Source organism: Oncorhynchus tshawytscha, linkage group LG30, assembly GCF_018296145.1.
Source record: "Oncorhynchus tshawytscha isolate Ot180627B linkage group LG30, Otsh_v2.0, whole genome shotgun sequence".
In the NCBI taxonomy this organism is placed as follows: Eukaryota; Metazoa; Chordata; class Actinopteri; order Salmoniformes; family Salmonidae; genus Oncorhynchus; species Oncorhynchus tshawytscha.
In genome coordinates this window covers 16790679-16804479 of record NC_056458.1, presented here as the reverse complement: position 1 = coordinate 16804479, position 13801 = coordinate 16790679, and the positions used below count along the sequence as shown (strand labels likewise).

Genomic DNA, 13801 nt, shown 5'->3' with positions numbered 1-13801 from the left:
GTAGCCAACCTTGCTGCATTTAAAGTATTTTCAACATTAACAGCCAAATACAACACTGTAGAACTAATACAAAGTATGAAGTTAACAAGTAATTCACTACAAAAATATAGGCTATTTGGAAAGAATGCAATGGCCGGAGTTGCAACTTTATCTGTGATGGTGGGCGTGGTCTTGCCAAATGGAGTCATGGGAGTTTGCTGGAGGAAGCTGACTATAAATATAATATCTATAGGTTTTTGGATGAAGACAACCAGAGCAACATATAGCATAAGCAGGCTGTTCCATTATGATCAGAAAACTGCAGATGAGTTATATAGATAGCTGAAAATGACTGTCCATAAAAACTTGTATTAGTCATCTCAGAGATTCTACTTGAAAACTTCACAAACAATTTCCAATTTTGCTCATCATTAAACAGTCAATAGACATGAAATCATAATACTGCACACTGTGTAAGACATTAATAAATACTTCTTAATAACAACCCAAATGTTAAAAGCGGCGGAGTTTCCCTTTAAATTTAGCCATAGAATCAATGACCAACAAATAAACATAATGTAGCTTACTGGAGTCACACAAACTGCCACAGAAGCATGCATTACAAAAACAATCAGTTTTGTCTTCTCTTCTCCAGAAATCTGTGTTGGCTGGCCTGTATAGTTCTGAGGGATCTGTGCTGGAGGTAAACACAAAGTATCATGAACATAAATGTATTATGTGTGTCCTTTATTTAAAGGTAAAAGGTAAAAACATGAGTTGATTGCGCACTGGGTATTTGCTGTCCTCTAGTGGATATAAAATGTAATTGCAGCCTCACCACTGACTATTGGCTTTCATTTCCAGAGACACCACTTTGCTCAGGCGATCGCCATCCTCAACACCCAGGGCTGCAATATCTTTGAGAAGTTCTCCAGAAAGGTAAGACAAAGGCACTGTAAGAACATTCCTCTTTTCTAGTTGGTTTTGTACTATTTTGACTCTGTTTCTGTGTTGTGTTTTTGGTTGCCAGGACTACCAGAGGATGCTTGACCTGATGAGGGACATCATCCTGGCCACAGACTTGGCTCATCACCTACGGATCCTGAAGGATCTACAGAAAATGGCAGATGGTAAGTCATCCCCCGGCCCATACATCCTGTCTGAGTGTCTTGTGAGCGGTAGGAAGGTAGATCTTCATTTCTACAGCTCTTCCATTTCTTATTAGAGCTCCTGAGTGGTGCAGTGGTCAAAGCATTACTACAGACCCCGGGTCGATTCCAGGCTGTATCACAGCTGGCCATGACTGAGAGTTCCATAGGGCGGGGCACAATTGGTCCGGGTTAGGGTTTGGCCAGGGTAGGCAGTCAATGTAAATAAGTATTTGTTCTTAACAGACTTGCATAGTTTAAATTTTTTTAATTTTACCTTTATTTAACGAGGCAAGTCAGTTAAGAACAAATTCTAATTTACAATGACGGCCTAGGAACAGTGGGTTAACTGCCTTGTTCAGGAGCAGAACAACAGATTTTTACCTTGTCAGCTCGGGGATTCGATCTAGCAACCTTTCGGTTACTGGCCCAACACTCTAACCACTAGGCTACCTGCCACCCCACTGTTAAATAAAGGTTCAATAAAAATTTAATTTGATCATATTGTCTGTTTTGTCTTCCAGTGGGCTACAACACCAAAGAACCTCAGCACCATAACCTGCTACTGTGCCTGATCATGACCTCATGTGACCTCTCTGACCAGACCAAAGACTGGAAGACCACCTGGAAGATCGCAGTAAGTACCCACTCAGATCTGACTCCTCTAATAAGAATTTTGGGGGTGCTTATATTTGTCCTTTTATACTCGTGTGTAATGGAAATGTTTTTTGGGGGGGATATTCAAATTCCCCCTGAGACACCTGCAGGAAGTGGGGTTGCACCCCTGGATCCATTAGGGTTAAGTGCCTTGCTCAAGGGTACAGCGACAGATTTAAAAAATTCTTCACCTTGTTGGCTCCGGTATTCAAACCTGCAACCTTTCAGTTACTGGCCCAATGCTCTAACCTTGAGGCTACCTGCCGCCGCTAAACCAACTGTGTTCACCCCTCCTCCTTATTGCATTTACATCTATTTTATTATTGTTAGTAAGATGGTCTCCATGTAGTATGCTAACATGAAACTCATGTTTGTTTTTGTGACAGGGACTCATTTACAAGGAATTCTTTTCTCAAGGAGATCTGGTATGTATGTCATTTTTTATGAATGCCAAAAATGGTATCCATCATATTGTTCTCTGTGTCCATGTAGTACAGGAACCTTTACAATGTCCTGTGTGTGTGTGTCCCTGTGCTTGTGGCTGCAGGAGAAGGCTATGGGGAACCGTCCCAGTGAGATGATGGACAGAGAGAAGGCCTACATCCCAGAGCTACAGACAGGCTTCATGGAGCACATAGCCATGCCCATCTACAAGTGAGCCTCTGACTGATCTGTAACCCCCATATCTAGGAGATGAGTGGTGTAATTGTTAACTCAGACAATAACAACTGTTGTGTGTTGTATATGCATATTAGTGGTCCCTCCTTAGCTTGAGTCTGACTATACTTTCCTCCTGGCTTTGCTCCCTTCTCCTGCAGACTCCTCCAGGACCTGTTCCCCAGGTCGGCAGAGCTGTATGACACCGTGGCCAGCAATAGAGAACAGTGGGGCAGGGTCTCTCACAAACCGGGAAACCATTCTCTGGATTATCTAGATGCAGAGTTTGAGCAGCTACAGGACGAGCAGAATGGATAGGACGGAAAGACAGAGCAGGGAAGGGACGATGAGACCAATGGTAGCCCTCCGGCCCAGCCCTAGGACACAGCAAGACAAACTATCAACTACATCATCAGTAATGTATTACCTCCCCCTGAAAATACACCTATTTTACAGGTTGTTGTGTGGTGTTGTTGCTGATACAGAAATCTAAATGATCATTAGAGTGTGTCACATTGCAGCAGGTATAGAGCAACACAATGCAGATAGCATGGGGAGGCAGAAAAGGATTGATTGCACATCATTGTAGAAGACAATACTGATGGCTTTGATCTCATTTTTCAAATTATTTTTTTCCCCCTTTGCCTGGTGTTTCTATCAATGATATTTTAACTTTGTGTGAATCTTTACAGGCAGGTATTGAGTGTTACCAGGTCAAAACATGTACATTATAAGCAGTATGTTACAAGCTTGCCTTACTTTGTCTAAGTTGCCTTCAATGTGAGAAACTGCTGGATTGATAATATATACTTTGAGGTATTGTGTATATAACAATGTTAGTGATTGGAATACATAACACTGTAAAACTGTATATTTGTTGTTATAAATGTACTAGTTGATAGCGCACAGATTTTTCTTAACATGTAAATGGTTGAATTGGCATTACTACCACTTTGGGGATTCCCTGTATTGCCTGTAGAACCCCAAACGTTGTTTTCAGGGTTTGGACTGATCATCTCACCCTTTGGACATTGCTTTTTGAATGTGTGACAGGTACAAATGGCATAGGGTCTATATGTTTTTTGTTTTTGGAACAGCTATATTCAGTTATTATGTTGATGTACTGTACAGTATGTATGTTTGCATTTTCCTATTTCCAAATAATAGAGATAATTCTGTGAATTCTGAATCTACATGTTAACATCATGCACTGGATATTTACATTTGTTCTTAATTGATAGTTGTGGACAAGTAAAATATTGTTCACACAATGTATTGAGTACGTGTCCTTTCTCAATCCACATCTTCACCTTCTCTCCACATATTTATCTTTAAAAATCTCTAATCTGAAGCATGTTGCTGTTGTTAATGATGAAGATAGTGTTGGGCTACATGTAATAACCAGTAATGGCGGCAGGGGGCGCTACCCCCAACTCCAAACACCACTCCCTTGTTTATTATGGATAGGGGACTCTGGGAAAAGATGGCAGCTTCCTGTCTGTACCTGGGATTTACTTTTCACCAAGGACGGAATCAAAACAGTTGCATGTAGATATCTGCCCAATCGCCTCAAATTCATATATTTGAATACTTTACTAAGATTTACCATGGAGAAGAGTGGAAGCATCGACAGTCTGGGTTCGAAGCAATCCTCGTCAAGGCAGGCCAGCGTTGATTCATTGTCCAGGTGGGGCTCGTTCAACTAGCTCCCTGTGTAGTCGATTGACAGGAGCTTTTATAGTTATCTAACTACATGCTATCTAAATATGGTGAAAAATTGTCGACAGTGAAGATATTGAATTATACTAGTGTATTTCAATGAAAGATGTTGAAGTCTCAGCTAAACCTTACTGGGAGATTCGGGTTACAAAAGTCGCTATAGCAGGCAGCCCGAGAAGGTAGACAGTTGGCCCAAGATAGCAGCCTTAGTTTATACGACTAACGTTATCTAGTTAGCTAGACATAATGTCAGATTCCATAGCCATCTAGTCTGGGTACAAATAGCCCAGGGGACTGGAAATCAGAGAGGGTCTGTAACATACAGAGTGTATCTATTCTCCAGTCCCCTGGGCTAGGTGCCAACCATTTAGTTTCTGCTTTAGCGAACACTGCTGTCAAATGAACAAGCAATTTTGGTATGGTATTATTTCTCACTGGTCATTATCCTATAGTATACACGTATTCTGCAATTCTGTTGACAGTACGTCCACGTCTCGTTCTGACCGGTCCACTCACGCTGCCAAGACCCCCTATGCGATGTCTTCTGACAATGTGTCCACCTCAACAGAGTTCTCCCCAGAACTACGGGTTGGTACATGGCTTTTCACCTACAACTTTACATAGATTCAGTTCTACTAATGTAGCAATAGCATCTTAAACATGTCTGCGGTTAACCCTCTCGCTTTTCTCCTAATGATTTCAGGGCAGACCTAAAGCTGCTGCCAAGGTATAGTCTTCCATCCCTCTTCCCTCAAAGATTTGCGTTGGTGTTTAAGTAAAAATAATCAACTTGATTTGTGCTGTTGGCTACTCTGTATGTTTTACCTAAACATTAGATATTGTTTTATATACAGGTGCTCAGGGATTCAAACAAAGAAGAACCACAGTTACTACCAAAGGAAAGTGTGCAAGACATGGGTAGGTCATCTCCCTCACCCCCCAGCTATGGGTTATTTTGGGTTTAATGGAATGACCTGCTTAAACTTTTGTTTGTATTTTCTAACAGCCAAAGACGTCACTTACATCTGTCCTTACATCGGTGCACTGAGGGGGACATTGACTGTCACCAACTATAGACTGTTCTTCAGATGCATGGACAGGGTATGCTTTTCAGTTTTCGATTTGTCTCCATCCACTCTTCAGGATGTCAAATCAGTGTTCTTATTATTTCCTTTGTGTCCTAGGAACCAGCGTTTGTGCTGGACTTGCCCCTGGGGGTAGTGAGCCGTGTGGAGAAGATAGGAGGTGCATCTAGCCGTGGTGAGGTCTCCTACGGGCTGGTCTGCAAGGTGAGCAGTGACCACCAAAAAAAATGTCTGGAACATCCCTTACCTGCTGTTTATACTAATATATAATCTCTTTGTTGCTCTCAAAGAGAACAGGCATTTTTCTTATTTTTCTTATACTTCAGACTCTAATCACTGCATTCTAGTGCTTCTTCTTTCTCTGAGTGTAAATTACAATGGTTACAGTGACCTGTCACTCTGTCTCCTCAGGATATCCGTAATCTGCGGTTTGCACACAAGCAGATGGAGGACTCACTCAGGAAGTCCATTTTTGAGATCCTGATGAAATTTGCCTTTCCTGTTTCCAATGGTTTGGTGAGTGAGTCACTAGGTCTGTTGCCCATGGTCTGCTACTGTGTACTATAAAGGCCCAGGGCCAACTAACCGACTATGTTTTTCCCTCTGTCATCCACAGCCAATCTTTGCCTTTGAGTATGGGCAGGTCTATCCTGAAAATGGCTGGAAAGTGTATGATGCTCAAGCGGAATACAAAAGACAGGTATTTGGAAGATTTCAAAAATCTGGGCTTTAGGTATAAGTTGTTTTTAAATGTTTCTATATTCGTATGTGTGTAGGGAATACCCAACGAGAGCTGGAGGATAACTAAAGTGAATGATCACTACGAAGTGTGTGACACTTACCCATCAAACCTGGTGGTGCCTGTCAACATACCAGATGAGGAGTTGAAGAGAGTGGCTGCCTTCAGAGCCAAGGGCAGGATACCTGTGAGTTAGCATTTACACTTCACACTGTCCCCACTCTTTAACTGTCTGCGGTACCTCTGTAGTAATACGCTGATGTAGTACCACGCTGATGTTGTACCTGCGGTCTTGTGTTACTGTCCGTGCCAATGCCTCTGCTGTGGCTCTGCAGGTGCTGTCGTGGATTCACCCAGAGAGCCAGGCCACAGTGACCCGCTGTAGTCAGCCCATGGTCGGGGTCAACGGCAAGCGTAGCAAAGACGATGAGAAGTACCTCCAGGCCATCATGGATGCCAACGCTCAGTCCCACAAGCTCTTCATCTTCGATGCCAGGCCTAGCGTCAATGCTGCCGCCAACAAGGTATGTAGTTTAGTAATAATAATCATGTTTTATTTTGCGTCAAAGTACATTTCCCACACACAGTGCCTATACAGTTCAATGCTCAACCCATAGTGTTGTTTTCTTTGGATTTGATTTTGATCTCCTCATAGATAATTACATTCTGTAAGTATGAAAACTATTCAGTGTTATTCAAAGAGTATATTCAATTCCAAGAGATGACTACATTCCCTGCGTTCTCCTCAGATGAAAGGGGGTGGCTATGAGAGTGAGGATGCCTATCAGAATGCAGAGCTGGTGTTCTTGGACATCCACAACATCCATGTGATGAGAGAGTCACTGCGCAAGCTGAAGGAGGTGGTCTATCCCAACATCGAGGAGTCCCATTGGCTCTCCAACCTCGAGTCCACTCATTGGCTGGAGCACATCAAGGTGAGGACAGAAGGGAGAGAAAAAAAATCAAGGTTGAGATTATTTGTTGAACCTGTCTGTCTGTTCCCTGTGTAGCTGATCCTGGCTGGGGCGCTGCGTATTGCAGACAAGGTGGAGTCTGGGAAGACTTCAGTGGTAGTTCACTGCAGTGATGGATGGGACCGTACTGCCCAGCTCACCTCCCTGGCCATGCTGATGCTGGACGGACACTACCGCACTATCCGTGGCTTCCAGGTGCTGCTGGAGAAAGAGTGGCTGAGCTTTGGCCACCGCTTCCAGCTAGTAAATAAGCCTTTACTCCCTCTCATTGTGTAGTGTTCCTTATACCAAGCTAAAACACTTGGGACACCTTCTCTTGATTATTCATGTACGTTTTGGAAATGCTCGGGACATTCTAATGTGGTAAGAGAAGTTAAAATGGTTTGAAACTTCCTCATTTCCTGACTCACATGGCTCAACCATCGCCATGGCACAGCTTTACCCTTCTCGTGTTTTGTTCAGCCATTACGGTCGCTTGACTTTCTGTTCTTCTCCCTCCTTCCCCACTCTCCTTCCAGAGGATCGGTCATGGGGATAAGAACCACACAGACGCAGACCGCTCGCCTGTCTTCCTGCAGTTCATTGACTGTGTGTGGCAGATTACCCGACAGGTGAGGGACATCACTGGTAAGGGGCGTTGATGGGTAGTCATGTGACCTGAGCAGAAAAAATTCCAGGCTTAGTAATAAAGTACACATTACACACGGGATGATTTACTTATGTACATAATCCCTCTAGATTCTCCTGATCGTATATGGATTATAATTTAACTGTTCCTGTCTAGTTTCCTGCAGCCTTTGAGTTCAACGAGTACTTCCTGGTCACCATCCTGGACCACATGTACAGCTGCCTGTTTGGGACATTCATGTGTAACAGTGAACAGCAAAGGGTGAAGGAGGTGAGAGTGCAGACTATGTTAGGTTTAAACACCACTTGGATGGAGTGCAATTCAGAAAACCTGAAACTAAACTCAATGTTTATTTGACTGTTTCTCATGGATGACATTTCATACACAGTTGTCATAACAGTGCGAATAGGAATATAATAATGAGTATGTTTTATTTGCTAATGTTAAAACCAACATCTCATACATCTAATTGTTCTGCAGGAGCTGCCTAAGAAGACAGTTTCTCTGTGGGCCTACATCAACAGCCAGCTAGAGGAGTTCACCAACCCTCTTTATGTCAACTATTCCAACCATGTGCTGTTCCCAGTGGTCAGCATGCGCCACCTGGAGCTCTGGGTGGGATACTACATCCGCTGGAACCCTCGCATGAGGCCACAGGTCTGGGCAAACTACCTCACTTTCATAGTAGTGGTAATGATGTTGATAGTAGTAATGTTTATGCTATCTTGAATAATTGTCCCCCTGAATGAAATTGAGGAGGGGATTATGGATCTCTCTCTGCCCATTAGTATGTTAGTCACACGCAATATCTCCTACAGCACTGGCCCGATTTCAGGTCTGCGCTCAGGTCTGTTGAACGCTGGTCCGACCAATCTAATTCCATGCTTCAAGATTGCTTCGATCACGTGGATTGGGATATGTTCCGCATTGCGTCAAACAACAACATTGACGAATACGCTGATTCGGTGAGCGAGTTTATTAGCAAGTGCATCGGCGATGTCGTACCCACAGCAACTATTAAAACATTCCCAAACCGGGCCTCCCGGGTGGCGCAGGGGTTAAGGGCTCTGTACTGCAGCGCCAGCTGTGCCACCAGAGACTCTGGGTTTGCGCCCAGGCTCTGTCGTAACCGGCCGCGACCGGGAGGTCCGTGGGGCGACGCACAATTGGCCTAGCGTCGTCCGGGTTAGGGAGGGCTTGGCCGGTAGGGATATCCTTGTCTCATCGCGCACCAGCGACTCCTGTGGTCGGGCCGGCGCAGTGCACGCTAACCAAGGTTGCTGCCAGGTGCACGGTGTTTCCTCCAACACATTGGTGCGGCTGGCTTCCGGGTTGGATGCGCGCTGTGTTAGAAGCAGTGCGGCTTGGTTGGGTAGTGTATCGGAGGACGCATGACTTTCAATCTTTGTCTCTCCCGAGCCCGTACGGGCGTTGTAGCGATGAGACAAGATAGTAGCTACTAACAATTGGATACCACGGAATTGGGGAGAAAAAGGGGTAAAAAAAAAAAAAATAATAATAATATCCCAAACCAGAAACCATGGATTGATGGAAGCATTCGTGCGAAACTGAAAGCGTGAAACGCTGCTTTTAACCAGGGCAAGTTGACCGGAAACATTACTGAATACAAACAGTGTAGCTATTCCCTCAGCAAGGCAATCAAACAAATCAGTATAGAGACAAAATAGAGTCGCAATTCAACGGCTCAGACACAAGAGGTATGTGGCAGGGTCTACAGTCAATCACTGATTACAAAAAGAAAACCAGCCCCGTCTCGGACTAGGACGTCTTGCTCCCAGACAGACTAAACTTCTTTGCTCGCTTTGAAGAAAATACAGTGCCACTGACATGGCCCGCTATCAAAAACCTGCGGACTCTCCTTTACTGCAGCCGACTGAGTAAAACTTCTAAACGTGTTAAAACATGTTGTGGATAGGGGGCAGTATTCTCACTTTGGATGAATTGCGTGCCCATAGTGAACTGCATCAATCTCTGTCCTAGATTGCTAATATATGCATATTATTATTACTATTTGATAGAAAACACTCTGAAGTTTCTAAAACTGTTTGAATTATGTCTGTGAGTATAACAGAACTCATAGGGCAGGCAATCTTCCAAACAAGTTTTGAAATTCTGAAAGTTGGGGCAACTTTGACGTCATCGCCCCCTCCCTTCCCAACAAGTTATGGATCTGGAAACACTTCCTACACCTTCCACTAGATGTCCTCATTCAGTAGAAAGTGTAATGGAGCATTTGCTGTGAACTTTGACCTAATGGGAGGGAAAATAGTCGGTGTCGCAACAGAATGCCATTTTGCTGTGGCGCATTTCTCTGTGAGTGCTACGGCTGTTCCAATCAGCCCCAGATGAAAACGAATGATCCGGTTGGAACGTTATTGGATATATATGATTATAACATCCTGAAGATTGATTCTGTACTTAGTTTGACCAGTTTATTCGACCTGGAATATATCTTTTGGAAGTTTTCATGCAAGTTCTCTTGGACCAGCAGTCCAGTTTTTGGGCACGTGAGCTGAAAGTGATAGCAAATGCAGCTTGGACACTAGTATTGGACATTATGGAACAAAACAATGATTTATTGTGGAACTAGGACTCCTTGCACTACATTCTGATGAAAGATCATCAAGGTAAGGGATTATTTATGTTGTAATTTTGTATTTCTGTTGACTCCAACATGGCGGAGAGGGGAACGCCTTTCCCTGAGGGGAACGCCTTGCCCCAACAGGTTTTAACCCTCGCCCCAACAGGTTTTAACCCTCGCAAGGCTGCAGGCCCAGACGGCATCCCCAGCCGCATCCTCAGAGCATGCGCAGACCAGCTGGCTGGTGTGTTTACGGACATATTCTATCAATCCTTATCCCAGTCTGCTGTTCCCACATGCTTCAAGAGGGCCACCATTGTTTCTGTTCCCAAGAAAGCTACGGTACTGAGCTAAATGACTACTGCCCCGTAGCACTCACTTCCTTCATCATGAAGTGCTTTGAGAGACTAGTCAAGGACCATATCACCTCCACCCTACCTGACACCCTAGACCCACTCCAATTTGCTTACCGCCCCAATAGGTCCATAGACAACGCAATCGCAACCACACTGCACACTGCCCTAACCCATCTGGACAAGAGGAATACCTATGTGAGAATGCTGTTCATCGACTACAGCTCAGCATTTAACACCATAGTACCCTCCAAACTCGTCATCAAGCTCAAGACCCTGGGTCTAGACTCCGCCCTTTGCAACAGGGTACTGAACTTCCTGACGGGCCGCCCCCAGGGGGTGTGGGTAGGTAACAACATCTCCACCCCACTGGTCCTCAACACTGGGGCCCCACAAGGGTGTGTTCTGAGCCCTCTCCTGTACTCCCTGTTCATCCACGACTGCGTGGCCATGCACGCCTCCAACTCAATCATCAAGTTTGCAGACGACACTACAGTGGTAGGCTTGATTACCAACAACGACGAGAAGGCATACAGGGAGGAGGTGGGGGCCCACAGTGTTGGTGTCAGGAAAATAACCTCGCACTCAACGTCAACAAAACAAAGGAGATGATCGTGGACTTCAGGAAACAGCAGAGGGAGCACCCCCCTATCCACATTGACGGGACAGTAGTGGAGAGGGTAGTACGTTTTAAGTTCCTCGGCGTACACATCACGGACAAACTGAATTAGTCCGCCCACACAGACAGCGTGGTGAAGAAGGTGCAGCAGCGCCTCTTCAACATCAGGAAGGCTGAAGAAATTCAGCTTGTCACCAAAAGCACTCACAAACTTTTACACAAACTCACAAACTGTTAGTCACACACGGTATCTCAATTGGCCGGGGGTGGCTGCATAATTTGTGGGGGACTACATTTTTACTGTTGCGTTGTTAGTATGAGTATAAATGGAAGTTTATATGCTTGTTTTAGCATAGTTATGTTCTAGTGTTGACCACTACTGTTTGTGTACCTTCTTCCCAGGAGCCTGTTCACCAGCGCTACAAGGAGCTGCTGGCCAAGCGGGCGGAGCTTCAGAAGAGGGTGGAGGAGCTACAGCGAGACGTGACCAATCGCTCTGCCTCCTCCACTGAGAGGGCTGGCTCGCCCACCCGCTCCATCACTCCCGTTCAGACCTTTGTTTGACAGGGGGCTTATAGAGTAAGGCTAAGGACTGAGGCCTCACAACGATAAGGTGCCATGCCCATAACTAATAGACTGCACTGCAGGGGACTTGCTGTGTCACACATTCCTGCTTAACATGACACACTCCTGTAGAAAGCAACGCAACCACCAAGTGTCTGTAGAAACCATGTATTGGCCTTTGGATGTTCCATCTCACTGCTGCTCCAACAGCTGAGGTCGTACAGGGTCAGACCCATAGAAATAGAATAAGAATATGAATGTATATGTCTATGGTCAGAACCCTATGTTGTCTATGCACCAAAAAGACGTGCTGCCTCTGTTTAAGACCACCCATAGACAATAACAGAGGCCTCTAGTGGCCAAAAGGCTGTTTAGCATGGGCAGCATCATTAAGGGCTTCCACCATGCTTCTGCCATTTTAAAGTAATCAATGTTTGCAAAAGGGTGGGGCTTCCTATGGGTTGTAGCCTCAATGGCACTGCCCATGCTGTCACACATGCTATAATGGCACATATATAAATGAGTCTTCTATTTATCTCTGAGACCACCTCACTATAGCCATACTTTACTTCACTGACCTCTGCTACCAGGGTCAAGAGTACTGTAACATATAATGATCATCAAATAATCCCTCACAAGTATGCTATTGCATATCGGCTTAACTACATCCAGTATTAATGCATTAGTTTATTCTAAAGTAATAAGTACACTAAATTATTAATAGGATAAAACAAGTAGCTAATATGCTCAATGAATTTCTTCGTTGTGAAAGCGAGGTGGAGAATTGAAAAAGAAAAAAGACATGCTATTTAAGCAATTTTCTGTTTATTTCTACTTGACATATTCCAAATAGGTTTTGAGGTCAGAAATGTCTGCAAATGGTTTTGAAGCTGAGAAAATTGTTACTGGATGGACACATATTTTGACCAAATAGGTATGAATGAATGTGGGTGTATAGTTATGTATGACATTCCATCTGATCAGTATGTTGATGTTTTTTCCTAAGCTGTTGAGTTCTTTTTACTAGCAAGTTAACTACATATTATTTCCATTCTCTTAGCCTAGGTTGTGTGTACAGTTTATACCATAGACTTTTAGGTTAATACTGAGCTCTGAGTCTCAGTTATAATTAGGTGATAACTTGAGGGCCTTGGTGATGATGTGTACGTCACGTTGCAGACTGTTTACCCAAAACAGATCAGTAAAATTGACAATATGCATGACATGGTTTAGTTGAAAGGTCATACCCACAGGTTGTTAATAAATGCTGCATATGTATTCGAATAAGAAATTCTACAGAAACTAGAAACTGAATGCCACTAACCATTCCTCCATGGAAAATGTTAAGACTCCAACAACATGCATCTCACAGGCACAGTGATGTAGAGCTTTGCACTGTTGTTTAAAATAAATAGTCACAACAGGGTTTTGTCTTTGAATAGTGATCTGATTTACTAACCAGAGGAAAAGTAGTGAGGCTCATTCCCCACTAGTGCAATGATGAAGTGGCTTTTTTCATGGCCTCGCAAGGGCCCATCCTTAATCAATATAAATCATTAACTGTTGAACTAATATTTATGTGTTAGTAGAATAATTAATTTGGTAAGAATGTTATGGTCAATTTAATTGCGGGCCATTAACTTAGAACAAGCTGACTACCATGGACTGTAACCCATGCCTGTCAACAATACACGTTTGACCGCAATATTTTGATAATTTATTTTTTTTGTTAGTTTTTGTTTAAATGTTAATTTGCAAAATTGGAAATAAAACTATTTCTTGTCCTTATGTATTATGATCACCAATATATTGTTAGTAGGTAGGTAGATACAACATGACAAAGTACTTTATATTGCCTGTTAACCACAGCATATGGCCCAGCACATCAGCAGTTTATCCAGCCTGGATTTACTTTGCTCTTTGATCCGGGATTGACCCCGGTTGCTGTTGACTTAATTTAATGATAAATAAAAGACCACCACAAATTAAATGTGTGTTGTGAACACAATCTCTAAACAGAATTCATAGTACCATTGCATTGCCTAATATTTTCAGAATGCCTCTGACAATGTACACA

The 13801-nt window shown here is 43.7% G+C and overlaps 2 protein-coding genes across 2 annotated transcripts in view; both read left to right on the top strand.

Annotated features, from left to right (window-relative positions):
* Positions 1-3702, top strand: part of LOC112228668 (cGMP-dependent 3',5'-cyclic phosphodiesterase) — a 53723-nt gene extending 50021 nt beyond the window's left edge. Inside the window, exons 23-29 of the mRNA XM_024394198.2 lie at positions 635-682; positions 844-918; positions 1010-1109; positions 1652-1764; positions 2171-2209; positions 2332-2438; positions 2603-3702. Of these exons, the coding sequence (XP_024249966.1) occupies positions 635-682; positions 844-918; positions 1010-1109; positions 1652-1764; positions 2171-2209; positions 2332-2438; positions 2603-2759 (639 nt within the window). The 3' untranslated portion in view covers positions 2760-3702. The remainder of the gene's footprint in view (positions 1-634; positions 683-843; positions 919-1009; positions 1110-1651; positions 1765-2170; positions 2210-2331; positions 2439-2602) is intronic.
* A 204-nt stretch (positions 3703-3906) lies between these two features.
* Positions 3907-13714, top strand: LOC112228670 (myotubularin-related protein 2). Its single transcript, XM_024394200.2, has 16 exons — positions 3907-4128; positions 4643-4748; positions 4864-4887; positions 5015-5078; positions 5167-5261; positions 5345-5449; positions 5657-5761; positions 5862-5945; positions 6022-6171; positions 6320-6508; positions 6734-6919; positions 6995-7201; positions 7477-7569; positions 7743-7856; positions 8067-8243; positions 11563-13714. Exons 1-16 carry the CDS (start codon positions 4049-4051, stop codon positions 11722-11724), a joined length of 1941 nt encoding a protein of 646 aa, XP_024249968.1. The 5' UTR covers positions 3907-4048; the 3' UTR covers positions 11725-13714.
* Positions 13715-13801: the final 87 nt, after the last annotated feature.

Excerpts from the sequence above, each read along its gene's own strand:
- LOC112228670 (XM_024394200.2), top strand. The coding sequence starts at position 4,049 with ATGGAGAAGAGTGGAAGCATCGACAGTCTGGGTTCGAAGCAATCCTCG. Across the intron at positions 5,762-5,861 it reads TTCCTGTTTCCAATGGTTTG|CCAATCTTTGCCTTTGAGTA; the intron begins GTGAGTGAGTCA and ends TGTCATCCACAG. Across the intron at positions 5,946-6,021 it reads AAGCGGAATACAAAAGACAG|GGAATACCCAACGAGAGCTG; the intron begins GTATTTGGAAGA and ends GTATGTGTGTAG.